The following is a 15,748-nucleotide window of genomic DNA, read 5'->3' as shown; positions in this document are numbered from 1 at the left end:
CCATACTAAGGCACAAATGTTTAAACGACAATCAGAAATGTGCTAAAGTGGAAGATGTTTAGCTCAGTGAAAGTAGATCTGGGGGACAGTTTCTTTTGAAGTATGCATAGGCATGATGAGCATCCATACATCAGCGCTGCATTTATGGTTCAGCAGGTTTGACAGAAAAAGTGTAAAAACCACATTTACGTGATTTAATTGACTTTGGATGTGGGATGGTTGTTGGTTGTTGTTGGAACCTCACAGTCTGAGTATTGTTGCTGAACACATCCACAGTGTACCCATCTTCTGATGGCTTTATAACTTCACCAGCACATTTGAGTCTGTGGCCTTCATCAAGGTCATCAAGGAATATGTTGAAAACAGCACTTTAAATACCATATACTTGTTTGAGTAGAAAAAAAATCCTAATAGGAACAACCAATCATATGTGTCCAGCATACCCACCAATCTACTCAAAATTTTTGATTGTGCAGGGGAAAAAAGCAAAATAAGCAATCGTGTACATCTAATAAACTAATCCACCAATGGAGCGTAAGTGAGGATGGGTTGGGAATATGGTCATAGCATATAATTGAGGAGTGACCAATGTCCAGCCTTGGTAATGTTTAGTACTTAAAGAGAAAAAGTATCAATTTCAGTGGTGTGTTGTGATTTCATCATCCCGTGTTCCTAACATCCACTATGAAAGATCATGACTGTGCAGCCAACAAATTTGCAGCAACTGTGTGATGCTATCACGTCAACATGGACCAAACTCTCTGAGGAAGCTTTCCCGCATTGAATCAATGCAGAATTAAACGCCAAAAGAGGCTGATGCATTAATGCAGTGGACATTCTATTTGTTCCAAGGCTTAGGATTATTGGGTGTTTTCAAGTAATCCTATATATATATATATATATATATATATATATATATATATATATATATATATATATATATATATATATATATATATATATATATATATATATACAGACTGTGGTTAACAAAAAAAAAAAAAAACAATTGCTGTCCTATACATCTGTGAGATTAACAAGTATGTCACATATGGTTGACCACAGCCAGTAAAAAAAAAATGAATTAATGCATAATCTGAACTCTAATGCGTACAGTCCAGCAAAAATCCTCAAAAACACAGGAGGTGGATGTCTCTGAGGTGGTTACAAGCTCTTACAGACACACACATGTAAATAGACACAGAAAAACATGCAGACCCACACAAAGAGGTAAGGTTCAAAGAGCCTTACATGGTTGCCTCTGTGATCTTTTAATATGCATGGATCAGCACTAATCCTCGACTATCCTCATCCCGTTTCCACTCTGGTGACCCTGGTAGAACATTTCAGAGCGAGGCAGGATATGGGTATTATTGGGTCTTTGGGATAAATTCACCCAAGGTTTCTGTTTACTTGACGTCATGTCTTTTGTTCTCATTTGGCGCTTTCATTTGGTTTCTTTTGAATATTCCACTGTGCTGTAATACAACAGCAGGGTCTAAATAAGGGCTGTGGTGAAGAAAATTAGCATTAACCTGGAATAAGTGAATACTGTTTAAAGTTTTTACTGTGCTTCAAAGAGAAAAATGAAGAAAATGAGAGAAAGTGACTAAGAGAGTGATGTGCAAATCACCAAGAGATAACTGTGGTATGTGATGGATGAGAGAACGATGGAGGGAGGGGGAAGATTAAAGAAGAAAACAGGTGAGAGGGCTTTGGTGATTCACTATTGAGGACTATGCCCTTTTGGCTTAAAGTGCAGCAATGAAAACATTGCAAAGATACAAATATACCCCTGTGCTGGTTGGCAGTGTGGACACACCCTTTTAGCCACGTGATAGACCTGGAATGTGTCTCTAAAGCACTTTGGGTCAACCTCTGTTGTTTAAATGTGTTACAGCCTTTAAATAAAACACAAACAGGTTCAGACATTTTCCATATTTGAGGTATATTTTTTCATTACCAAAAACATTACTTATTTATCACAATATACTGATACTGCACTTGGAGGATAGAAAGAAAGTATCGATCATGTCACATTAATATCAATACCAGCATTGAAATTGATGCTATTGATACTTGGATCGATCCGCCCACCTCTGGCGTCTGACAGTTTATTGGCTGACAAAAACATCGAGGAAGACGAAGGTCAATCCTCGTCATCAGCATGCTGCCAACCACCAGGACAAAGCAGCTGCTGATTTTAAATCATAAATCTTTTCTTAGTATTTCGTTTTGTACACAAAAGATGGATATATAGGTGAAAGCAGTGAGAGAGTGCCTCATACCTTTCATTTTTCAAGTTATTTCCCATTTTATTCTTGCGATCTTTCGTTCTCGTGTCTTCTGTTAGTTTTCCTTTGTCTGTGTTTAAGCTGCCACATTTGTTCCCACTTCCTATACATGTGCCTCCTGTCTTTCACCTGCCGCTCAGCGTCCCAGCATTTCCCAAAAGTCTTGTTAATATGAAGTGTATGAACCTTTGGAGTGTTTGTGGGTTTTGCTTTTTGCCTCTCCCTTGTTGGCTTTGTTTATCTTATTTACTTGTGCATGACCGCTGCCTCTCTGGATTAAGGATATGGATTTTGGATTTAACGTTGTCTCTGGTGTTATGTGTTTGGGTCTTCCTCCTCTTTGAATTGGTGCACTACATTCTCACCGCAGTCGGGTAATCAAAAATTGAAGAAAAACTATTGAAGGGAGGAAAAAAAACACAGCCTATCTCTGCATTTTGGGTTTTCTGAGAGTAAAATCAGAAGTAAAGATGACCATTAGGCACTGCTGCAGATGTTTAATAACAAGAAAAATTATTATAAGAGGCCTGATTAAATTTTACTAGTAAAGTCTACATATTGATGTAGGAAATAAAGGTGTTGGGTTATGAACCAGTTCTCTTACAGGGTTATGATTTAACCCTTGTATGGTGTTCGGGTCTGTGAGACCCGTGTTCAGTTTTTTTCAAAAGAAAAATTAAACAATTTTTTCACGTGTAAATGTGTTGTGTCTTTCCACTCACTCCACTTGATTATAACTGATTTATTTATAACATTTTATATAAAAGAAAAACGAGAAGCACATTAATTCATAAATGTGATCTAACAAAGGTAAAGGGAAAAAATTAACCATGTTTGCTGTTCATATGTCTTGTAATTGGGATGAAGTAAACATCTGTTGAGTAATTTAACATAAAATTGTTTGATAGTGTTAATTTGGAAAGCCAAAACTCTAGCGGGTCCACCAGACCCATGAACACTGGCTGAGTAACAAAAATACGAACACCACACAAGGGTTAATATTTGTCAGGATGTGACTCTGGGCTTCGGCAGTAACGCTACAGTTTAAATTTGGAAAGATAAAATCTTTGTGTTCAATTATTATTATTTTTTATCTCCATTATAGTTTAAAGCCAGAGCCACTGTACAGCACATTCTCACCACACATTCTTATTTTATGAAATTTAACTGTGAGAAAAAGTGTACGTAGTGGCAATTCTGCAGTCTTTTGGGGCCACCGTGTTTATTTCCAGACCAACCTGACCTGCTAGCTATGCTATATAGTGTCCCAGTGTCACCAGGCTGCTCTGGCAGACAGTTTAAAAGGTATAGTAAATAACTTTTTGAGGTTATTTAATAGGGAATATAATGTAAATATGCATTAAGTTTGAAGTTCATTTGAACCTTGACAGCATGTTGTGTGACAGTTTAAGGCAGAAAGAGAAGGCTTACAATCGGGCTAATTTTTGTATCTAATTTCTGCATAAAATACAAAAACATGAAATTGTTTTAACAGCAACATTGTAACAATTACAGCTAGGAAAATTAAAGATTTCATTAAAGTAATTCTTTAGTAATGGATAAGACAAAAAAACCCTTCTCAGACTACAAAAAGGCTAAGCATGATGCTTTTGAACACAAATCACAGTTTTTAAGGAAGAGTACAGTTTATGCGCAACCTTTTCTTAGAGGTCAGTCAATTCTGCTATATTTTTTCTGCCATCATTTTTCCCACAGAAATTCTCCCAAGAGGTCAAGTAGAGCACACCATATGCTCCTCAATGAGAATCAGAGAGCAGAGGATTTCCTCTACAGATCCATCCATGAATAATAACTACATAATTCATTCAGATGCACATACCCTCACCCCACAACAACATAATTCCCTGTTGAACTGCTAATACTATCAGAACCTCTATAACTCCTACTTAATTGAGCTAATACGACTGGCACAGTGTGAAAATAACCTGACCTTTGTTCATTCATTCTTACCTACATTGTTTGCGTGTGATTTCCATTAGTACCTGCTCGACGTTATGCCGAAGACCACATTCACCCACCTGATCAGTGAAGATGATCTGCACGAAATATTCAAACCTCCCAGAGCCAATTAGGGTAATGGGGGTGTATTTGCATAGTTAGAAGGAAGGGGGAAAGATAAAGGGAGAAGGGACAGATGAAGGGATGGAGGGATGGAGGAATGAGGAACAAAGGTAAAAAGAAAGGAAAACATCATTGGAAGGTTCATAAAAATCTTTGCAGGCTTCTGGCTGTGTCGTGTTCATTGACTGTTACAACCAAAGCTGTCATCACATTACCAGCAGCACTGCAATATCTGAGAGGATTGATACAGTAAAATACACAAAATAAGCAAAAATAACTTTTAAAATGTTACATGGAATTGATATTATTTAATGCATTGAATGAAGGCTGGAAAAATTTGGCAGATAATAGTAAACTTAAACTCTAGTTAGTGAGAGACTATGCATTCTTTGAGCATCATAGCAAGCAGACAGTTTGTTGAGTTGAAGAACATAAGACACACAGAAGTTAGAGAATTAAAACCTTTGGGTACTTTTAGAAAAATAAGTAAAATACTTTTATTTTGAAGACATTGCAATTATTCAGCAAAGAGATCATTTTCCTTTGCAGCACATGTATGATCCTTCAAATTGCTTTCATAATGTTATTGATTGTATTGGTTCTGCATTTCAACAGGAACAGCCTTTATCTGGTTCAATGAAACAGCCCTGCTATTGAGCGCATATACTCTCTGTTACATTGTCAGAACAAACTGAGATGTTTAAGCCGAACTGAACCGTCATTAATGTGTAACGCTTGTCAGCTTCTGTTTTCAAACACAACTTTAAGGTGGAGAGAAAAAAATGTCTTGATGCATGCTCAATCATCCAGGTAAGTAAAGGGAAAGCCCATCTCTGAATCGAGGAGGGGGCCTAAGGATACATCTTACACCATCTTACAATGCTGTGTGAGTGACAAAACATTTCTCCCACCAAAAACGCTACGTCCATTTAAGTCCGTTTTGGGATTTAAGGTGGAGAATGAATGGTGATAGGGAGCTTCAATAGTAACAAGACAAATTTATTAAGACATTACTTTTCGATTGTTTATCTTCTGATTTAGAGATTAACACATCCACACGTCTGCACAAGCCTGCAGGAAGGTGTCACACTACCTAATGCTGTGATTGCTACTGAAGTGCAAGCTCAAAACACTAAAGGCCTATATAATAAATAAGTGTGAGTGCTTTAAACTTGCATCGCTTCCAGCAGCCAGCAGGAGGCGACCTCTCTGGCAGCACAAAGATGTTGAATTTTTGTTTTTTTTTAATACAGCGCTATTTTTATTTCGTTAAAAAGGTAACAAATGCCTTGTGTTGCTACAAACATTTCGGGTCTTAGTGAGATCTACCTCTTGCTTGTCATTTCCACTACGAAAAAAACAGGATATTGGCAGACAAAATGCTAAAGGCTCCAAAACAGCAGGTAACAATGCCCGTGGCTCACGGTGGTACCATCCCCTTATACAGCCTGAGAGAGTTGGCAGTGATGTCACCTGGTCTCTGCATATTTAATCATATTATATAGTCTGTAACCTGTACACCAGGAGCACAGAAAAACAAGAATGAAAAGCAACAGGAAAATGCAGACACAGGGTATCACACACAACATAGCAATGATTGAAAGTGATTACTCTTAACAGCCTATAAACTGGCTACAGCTACTCATTCAACTATCAAGTGTCACTTTACCTTAAACCTGCCTGTTTCAGAATTAAGTGTTAATATTAATCCTTGAGCATCTCTTTTCTTGAAGAAGTAAAGTTTGGTCACAAGATGTTCACACAACCTCTAAAGTGTCAAATTTGATTTGGTATAATAATAAAAATAACAATAAAGTCTACTTTTTGTTACAATTATTATTTATGCTAATATGATTTTAGTTTTTAAATTTTACCAGAGTTGCACACAAACACCGTCTCACACACTCATTGACATGTCATCGCACGCATTCACAGTAACAGCCACAGGCTTTGTTCCTTATTAAAGATACTTGGTGTTTTTTATTTACATCATATAAGACATAAGATGTGCCCTTAATGTCAGTCAGAAACCAACAGTTGTCATCATGCCCCTTCCATATACAGTGCACCTAATTCCAACAGCAGGGTCAAACGGGGTTCATTTCCAGGTTCAGTTTTGCTATGTTTACAACATAAAACACCAAAGTACAAGAGCCTCTGCAGACTTTTGAATGTGATTATAAACCACTGGGTCTCAAATGAAATGATTAATTAGTGCTAAATTAACCTATGGAAGCTACTATTTCTCAAAGGTTGGAGCTGAACATAGAAATACAAATCTTTTGGCGGACCCAGGCATCAACCCTCATTTGTTTCTGCTGTTAAAACTAGACAGTTAAAACAAGCAAAGTCCAGTTTCCCATCATCTTTGACCCTTTGTACTGTATGTCAGTGGGGGTGAAGCTGAACTTGGCAACAAAACAGTTTATAACAATGTCCTGCAAAAAACATAGCAACTTTATTCTTCAATAAAAATGATATTTTCATGCTATTTCAGTTAAAGAAAATGTTTCATGAATGCATCATCAAACAAAATCATTTAATTCAGTAAAACACAGAATGAAAAAGTAACAAAAGTGTCTATATTTTTTAAGTTCTTAAAAAAAGAAGAAGAAGACATTACCGAGCGCATGAAGGTTTTGTGGGACAGAGGTGCGTCGAGAAAACCAGCCTGCCTTTAGATGGATGAAACATACTGACAGAAAGTATAAAGCTGAAATAAAAAATAAGGACAACAAAGCAGAGATTCTTGTTTTGCTACAACTCACAATTCACTTTGGAATTATACCAAAAAGAACCTGCAAAGTAATCGTAATACAATTTCAGGTTTGTTTGTTTTTTCCCATTTGGAATACATTACATAATTAAAATTGTACAGATGTTGCTAATAAGTGGTGTTTGTAGTATCTCCTATTTTTTGACCCACACACGCACAAAGTCACGCAATCAGGCACGCAGACAACAGCTGGAGGAGTCATGGATGTATTTGGCTTTGTCTCACTGGATGTTGGACCCTCACACACTGACTTAACAGTATTTGTTCATGTTCATTATTTGAGACAATTTATACACTATAGCTCAGTTGTATTGCCATTGTTACCTTAAAGAACGCCTGTGTGTGAGTAAGTCACCGACTTGTGCATTGGTGTATCACTGTAAAGAATCAGTACCTGCAACACCTCTGCTTCTAAATAGACTTGTTAGATCAGGCCAAACATTTATTATTATGCCAAGAATCTACAGACTTGGAGATGTAAGGACTGGACACAAGTTGTGTGGGTGTAATGCTGGTGTAACGTCCTATTTTAAGCCTACCAGCAAAAATTTAGGCACTGCACTACATTTATGCTACAGTAGATTTATCAAGTATACATTAATTTGTCTATGCATTTTCGCCAGGATGACAGCTGGGAAGTACTTGTACATTTGTATGCGAAAGCCTGCCCTGTAAAAACCTTCCCCCAGGCTCAGTAACGCAGCTGTCAAATACACTTAACAAGGTTTCTGGGGGGTTATCTTACTGGTGGGTACAACACAGTAGTTGAGTCCTTCCAAAAAAAGAAATCAATGCAAATATTGTTGATTATTTGCAGCGATAACACAAAATTTTAGGTAGAATTTAAAGACACTTTGAAAATTGTGGTTTCATATAAAATCACCCTTCTGGTACCTCACAGAAAAGCTGTGAAAACTAACTTTATGGTCAATTAAAAAAACAATAACCACCTTTTTACTTTCCCTGGCTTTAAAGACCGACTTCCCTTGACTCTGGAAGACCTGATGAACACCATTATGTCTGACATACACGTTACTTTTGACTGATAGGCTTGACACAGTTTATGTAAAGAGAAATGCTAATCTTCTGAGCCACTGATGAATACTTACATAAGATGCATGTTTTGCTGATGTCTCAGATGGTTACTGCAGATTCTGGTTCTCCATGCATCATACAAAACGAATGGACGGTCTTGGACAGATTTTTTTTTTCTCTGCTGCCGCAAAGTGTAATAAAAATGTTTAGCAACCCCCTACGCAAAATAATCCACTGATTTAAGCTTAAAGTTGACAGATGTCTTTAAGTGATAAACTCTAAGCTTAAGATGGCAAAGCTGTCCCACTAAACAACGGCACCTAGTTTCATGTTAATAAAAAACTTTTTCGCTGTGTTGCAACTCGTAATATTTTTTTAGGCAAAAAGCTACGCTGCCATGTTTTTGACTGATGTGTTTATTGTCTAGCCAACTGTAAGCCCTCTACTGCATAGCATACACTTTAGAAATAGTCGTTTTTGTTAATAGGAAATGTGGGTATGATGGTGACACGTAAAAAAATATTTAATTAAATTAAAATGTGCAAGCTTTGTAATGCTTCCTCCCATCTGAGACTCTGCTGACAGAATTTTATGGCAATAATGAACACTGGCAGTTTAAAAGGAAATCTGTGCTGTTTGCCCTCTTAACACCATTTCCATCAGTTTGGAACAACACATAGTTGTGCTGGTGAATGTCTAAGTTAGAGGGCAGAAAAGGTATTTGTTATCTCTTATATCAATGGGTTTCAATGTGTAACCATTGTTTTTCCTCCCTGCTACTACTGCGAGCTATTAAGATGTGGAAAGCAGGAATAAAACCTGGTGTTCGGGCGTGTCTAAATACACATTTGGCACTTTTTTATTTTATCTTGTTGGGTTCAAGCAACAAGAATGTCATTTGGCAAGATGTAGTGAATTTGCGACATCCTATTTCTATTAAAATTATGAACTATAATCTGTGCAGGAGTAAACCAGTGACGAAGCCATTCTTTTCTTTCGGAACAGATGTTATTATCAGTTTATTAAGTAAGTTAGATTTAAAGCAACATGAGCAATAATGTGATGTTGTCAAGCATGGAAAGGAAGCAATGAGTACCGCTCATTTGGATTTAAATAACAGATCTTATGCATGTTTTTTGCTTGTTGGGGGCCATCCATTAGTAATAATTTCATTTAGGCTGTTATCGCTGTTCCCTTCATATCATAATAAAAACATTTCATTTAACATCAAATATATATCGATATAATTTAAACTATAACCCCGTATATATTTTTTTACCTTAATCAACCATTTAAACTGATATAAACATTTTTTTACTCAACTGTTTAAGAACACTGGCAGCACTTTAAAGTAACTATAAAATAATACCCAAATCTGCCGGGGCTATCAAATATACAAAGACTATTCAACTTCAAACCTTCAGCTCCCGCTGCATGATGATAGCTTATGAAGACTGTCTCAGATGAATTTGCTTGACATCGCTTGATTTTCTTGAGCAAATTATACTCAGACTACTACGTAATCTGAAACCTGGTGGTTGCACCTGATAGGGCTAGTAGAGAACTGCATACTGTATATTAAAAATATAAAGCCGTTAAAACAGGTTATGTGTGTAAGTGTGAACTGTGTAAGATACGCATACTACGACTAAGTGAATAATTTGGCACAGTACTGTATTATAAGTACTATTTAGTGTGTAGTATTGGATCTGGACACAGTCGAGTGAATGCAAATTAAAATATCTGAATTCTTTGAGGAAGGCTTGATTTATCTTGCCAACCAATCATTACCATCCAAGAGTGAAATGTACAACAAATACAAAAGTGGCTTAAAAGCATTGGCAAATGTCATTCTTCCTTTCATGTCATTAACCGTTTTTTAAAAAGTCATAAAACAACTTAAAACATGAGATAAATTGAGCGATCCCTATATTTTCTATAGTATATATATAGTTCAATTCATCTTATATCTGTCCAAATTTGAGCAATAAAAAGGCACTGAGCTGGGAATAATTTTCAGACCTACACATATAATATGCAATGAAATGGCTGGACTTGGGTTGGTTATAGTTTTCAGTAGGCTAGAAGTAGACAGACCTATAAAGTCAGCCTAATGCTCGTGGTTTTGGCATTTGTCCTTAGATGACTACTAAATTGTCTCCTTTGTGCCTCTCATTAATCACCCGCCACCACAACCAACTTCTCCTAGGTTGATGCTTCCTAATATAACAAGTAGCAGTTGTTAGACGTATGTTTGGTAAAGCATGACGTTACATAGAGACAGCTGCTAGGGGAGGAAGGGGTTGCTGTGTTGTTATCATCCTTGTAAAAGTGGCCATGATGCACAGCAAACGTTTATGGCAATGTTGCCATCTTGCAAAAATTCACCCAACTTTATACTCAGCACCCAGTTTGTTAATGGGAAGTGGATTTGTTCAATTTGCGCAGTTCCATTTCTATTGAGTGCAATTACGGTCATATGTTTGGTCTATCCCCAGGCTTTCTCCAAGCATTCCCGTGTTTAGACGCAGGTCAGAGAGAACCAGATTCCAGGTCTGGAGCTGAGGAATCCAGCTAGATCATGAAGGTTTATATTAAGGTTTCTCTTCTAATTGATTCCATCAGTACACTTCCCTGGGGGAGGGTCCTTGTGAGACTAGCGCAGTAGCTGTTCCTTAAGTCTTTTGAACCGTATCTCTTTTGCTCAGGAGAGACGAGGGCATGTTGTTCTTCTTCACTTATGATGAAAGCCTTTTCAAAGTTTCATTCATACAGGCCATCCCACAGGTCTGAATCAAAGTTTTTCTTAAATAATGCATTTGCATATCCAAAGATCTGTGTAATTGGTTTCCTGCACAAGTTCAAAATCCAGTCACTAACATAATAATTAACTGTGTAACCTGGTCTGTGTATGGGCTCTACAAACTTGTTTCTCTTAGAAACATGGTCCCAATACTGTAGGAGACTTTCCTCATAGAGGCCGGAGGAGCGGAGCGAGAGCTTGTCAGTGAGGCGTGACTGTGGGATGTGCCCGCCTCCAGGAAGTAACATGTCCCTGGGATCTCTTTGGGAAAATTCTCTGGGAGGTCCAGCCTTGAACGAGGGACAAATGAAAAAGAGCGGTCGTCTTTTAACAGTCTGTTGAAAAGAGACGAAAATAAGAGAAGATTAAAAAAAGTAAAACAGAGGTCAAGTAAAATAACATGAATATTAAATCAAGTTATGATCGAATAATGAGTCACACTAAAACAGTAACACCAAATAAAAAGCCTGTGAGGGCGTATACTTCCATAATTTAAGGTACTGTATACAGTATATATGAAACACATTTTTATGCAACATACAGCACAGGTACTTACTGATACGTTGTGGGACTAACATTGATACACCTGGGATGGCTTCCTGATTCAAACTTGCTGGCCAGCGTCACATTGTTTCCAAATAAGCAGTAGCGTGGCATTTTAACACCGACCACACCTGCCAGCACCGAACCTGTGTGAATACCTATCCTCAGCTGAGACAGAAAGGAAAGAAGGTGGTGGGAGAAGAAAAAAACAGAAGTGGAAGGTATGTTAAAGCAGTGAAAGGATTTCATGTGCATATCTTGGAAGCACGCATGCACTTGGCATTAAAACAGACTCTATACAGCGGTTTTACTTGAGTCTGTTTACAGTCCAAAGAATATTACTGTCCGCATCAAAGTTCAGAGCAAGGCGCCCAAACTGAACTCGTCTTGGCCTCTAAAATGAGTAAACAAACCTGCCACTGTTGCAGATGTTCATAAATTTGATTTCCCTGCTGAACCAGGCTGATGCCATTAATTTGTTTGCTGTCTATCCTGCAGTACAAAGGCTATGTTGTGTGCATTGATCCGATAAATGGAAACTGTAGCGTCGTAATCATGGTTCCATATTAGTCTGGATGTTATTACCTAATCTGATATCCTGGAGAAGCAGATTTTTTGAGAGATGAAAATCTTAAAATAGCATGAGCATGAGAGGGAAATTAATCAAATAAATAATTGATTTCATCTCCACTTGGTAACAGATCCATGGCAGCAACGCGGTGTTCGTATTATAATCTGGCTGAAGCATGAATCTATAAATGGCTGGAGTGAAAGCTATCTGGCTATCGCTGCATTTCATGGTCACTCAACCAAGCATTTATTTCTACCACTCGGGGACAAGTCATTGTGGGGGTGTACATGTCTGGCTGTGCGAACAGACCCCTCCCAAATAAGCCAGTGCTACCGAGTCCTGAAGTATTTGAAGACTCTTTCTACAATAAGGATTTTAAAACCATATTTTGACTTATTCGACACACCAGGTAAGTATTCTTTTTACCTGGTGCAAGACCGGGCTTGTTATTTTTCGATTCAGTATCGCAAACCAAATTAGAGAATCAGATATGAAAATACACAATAAAATATATCCAACAGCTTTTACAACTTTTCCTAACTTTTACAGGAATGTCAGACTTGTTTGGTCTTTCTTTACACACACTGGAGCGCATTTTGGAAAGACCTTGGGAACTATTTTTAAAAACAACTCAGACGATCGACAGCGTAGTGAAATTGGTCCAGATACAGTGCTGCACTAAAACTTCCTTGCAATTCCGCTAGTATTTGTCCACAGTCCCCCATAGTTTGCATTGAAGAAATGGAAATTATTTGTCTCCCCTTAAAAGTACAAGTGTGCCTTTTGAAACGTGTTGGTTGCAGCAGTAAGGGAGAACTTTTTTCCTGTTTCTGGTTTCAAAACCTCTCAGTGACTGTCTGTAGACAAATCTGCATCTTCTGTGCAAACTACCAAAGCAATGACCCTCTTTACAACAATTTCACCAGCAATCTCCAGCAGACTCTTGTCAGCTGGTCAGGGAATACAAATTTTTCCCTAGAGACCAGAGGTTGCCACGTGGTTGCCAGCTGAACTCTAGGGCTGTATGATGGAGGTCCTACTAACTCCTGTCTCTCGTGCTGGTTGTAACTGAAGTTCACTCTTTTGTCACATCTTTTTTGCTTGCTTGGTTTTCATCTTGTATGTTGCTTTAAATCCTGTAATATCCCTGGCTTATCCCATTGGAGCTCTTGCTGTCATGCTGATTCACATTATTGCTACAGTTAGACAGGAAACATGCGAGACAGACATACCTACATCTTTACTACAACAAGTAGATAATAATAATAATAATAATGGATTGGATTTATATAGCGCTTTTCAGGGCACCCAAAGTGCTTTACAATGCCACTATTCATTCACACACTGGTGGAGGGAAGCTACAGTTGTAGCCACAGCTGCCCTGGGGCAGACTGACAGAAGCAAGGCTGCCATATCACGCCATCGGCCCCTCTGGCCAACACCAGTAGGCGGTAGGGTAAAGTGTCTTGCCCAAGGACACAACGACTAGGACAGAGAGCCCGGGGATCAAACCGGCGACCTTCCGGTTACAGATATGCTTCCCAACCCCCTGAGCCACGGTCTCTATATTTGTTTACCAATACGGTGCTGTGAACCTTGAATGTTGTGTCATTGCAACAGCGTGATTGGCTGATATGTTTTCTGGTTCTGCTGCTGATTGGCTCTTTGAAGGCTGGTAGCGGAACAACCGTGGTCTATGGTGTTGTTGGATGCTTTCATAGATTTCTATTCAAGATTCCTCATAATGTCTCTGGTGGAACCCAGTAGATTTCTAATGATCTGTTTGAGCGTCTCTTCACCTTTGTAATCAATGCCACACTGTGCATTCCAGCACAGTGCATGGTAGTCATAGCAACAACAGCCGAGTGGAGTAGTGAGAGAGAAGGAGCAAGACAGATTGAAAGACAATGGAGAGGGAGACAAAATAACCCTATAATTAGATGGCAAAACCTTGACAGCAGAGGCGGAGAGACAAAGGAAATGAGAGAGACAGAAAGCACAGGAGAAAGGTGCTGCTAGGTGCACTAGTGTGACCTATTTTTGTAGCTAAACCGCTTACAGATGGCCATGTACTTGTCTGTCTCTACAACAGACACTCACACAAACAAATCTACATCCAGCGCCCACACTTCTCTTTCTTTCTCAGTCTCAAAACACAGACACTGTAAAACTCATACACCCTTCCCCTCCCTTTTCGCTGTGAGTCAGCATCCATAGCACATGGCCTTCAGTGAGCCAAAGAGCAAATGGCGCAGCAGCGCAGACGACCAATCGCGTTCTAGCCTCTGGCCAAGCTGACAGAAGCACAAAGATGGAGACAGACTGAGACACAGAGAGGAGGGAGTTGTTGTTAAAGAGTGAATATTTCTCATACAGTCATTCAGCAGTTTGTAAGTTTTACTGAGGTAAAACACATTTAAGGAAACTGCTTTAAGGCTCAGTTAGGTTTCATTTTAACATAACATCAGTCATTCTTCGTATTGTAAGGTATAGACCCTATAGCATTATCTGAAAAAAATACCTAGTCATGCAAACAGTTTTAACGAAAAACAATTGTTGGCAGGACCACTGTCTTAGACTGCATTAGCTTTGGCTAGATGTACCGAAAAAACTGGGAGCTAGGGTTAGCCAGTGTAAGCAAAAGTGCAGCAATACTTAAGCAAAGTTAAGTCAGATTTGTAATTCTGAAACAGTCAGTTAGCTGATTAGTCAATCATTAAAAAAGTCAAATGGGTCCCGCCTCCTAAACATGCTATGCAACCATCTCTTTATAGCATTGCAAAACTGAATGTCTTGGGCTTCTGATTGTTGTTGAGACAAAAGAAGCAATCTGAATGATGTTGCCATGTGCTCTGAGAAAGAAAGAAAGAAAGAAAGAAAGAAAGAAAGAAAGAAAAAACAGAAGCCTTTTTTTAGACTTTGAAACTGGAAAAAATGCCTGTTAGAGATTATTCCCTAATAGGTGACACTTAATATTAAGTGCCTAATAATTTGTACCAATTCGGTGGTCATTGACAAATTTTATAGAATAGACGAGTAGGCATGCAGGGAGGAGCGGGTTGGTATAAATCAAAAAACTGTGCATTGCTATTTTCTCTTATCATCATATCAATATATTAGAGATTAAAATATATAATTCAGAGAGAAGTTGTTTGACAGCAACACAATGCATTTAGGCATGCAAACATTGTGAAGATAAGTTCAAAATGAGGATCAGGATGCGGAAGAAATGTGATTTAAATAAATGTGGCTTGGCTGCAGGTGTTGGAGTATTTGAAAAACTGCTGGTCTAATGAGATTTCCCCATAAAAACCATCAATGATGTTGCAGAGAGCAGTTCTCTGGGTGCAAATGCCTTGTTGATGTCAGAGGTCAGGGGAGAATGGCCAGACTGCTTGAAGCTGAAGAAGGCAAGAGTAACTCAAATAACCATTCGTTCCAACCAATATATGCAGAAGACCATCTCTGAACCTTGAAGGTGTTGGACTACAGCAGCAGAAGACCACGCCAGGTGCCACCCCTGTCCACTAAGAAGAACAAACTGAAGCTACAATTTGAATGTGTTCACTAAATTTGGTGAATAGAAAATCAGAAAACCATGCCTAGTCTGATGAATCTCCACTTCTGCTGCGACATTCAGAGGG

General features: G+C 38.4%; 1 protein-coding gene across 1 annotated transcript in view; it reads right to left on the bottom strand.

Moving 5' to 3' along the window:
* Positions 1-6,325: 6,325 nt before the first annotated feature.
* gucy1a2 (guanylate cyclase 1, soluble, alpha 2) overlaps positions 6,326-15,748 on the bottom strand; it is a 55,242-nt gene continuing 45,819 nt past the window's right edge. Inside the window, exons 8-9 of the mRNA XM_026191758.2 lie at positions 11,547-11,701; positions 6,326-11,325 (exon numbers count right to left, since the gene is read on the bottom strand). Coding sequence (XP_026047543.1) covers positions 11,106-11,325; positions 11,547-11,701 — 375 coding nt within the window. The 3' untranslated portion in view covers positions 6,326-11,105. The remainder of the gene's footprint in view (positions 11,326-11,546; positions 11,702-15,748) is intronic.

This window comes from Astatotilapia calliptera, chromosome 14, assembly GCF_964374335.1.
Source record: "Astatotilapia calliptera chromosome 14, fAstCal68.1, whole genome shotgun sequence".
NCBI lineage: Eukaryota > Metazoa > Chordata > Actinopteri > Cichliformes > Cichlidae > Astatotilapia > Astatotilapia calliptera.
Note: the sequence above shows the minus strand (reverse complement) of the source record. Positions and strands in the feature narration are given on the sequence as shown.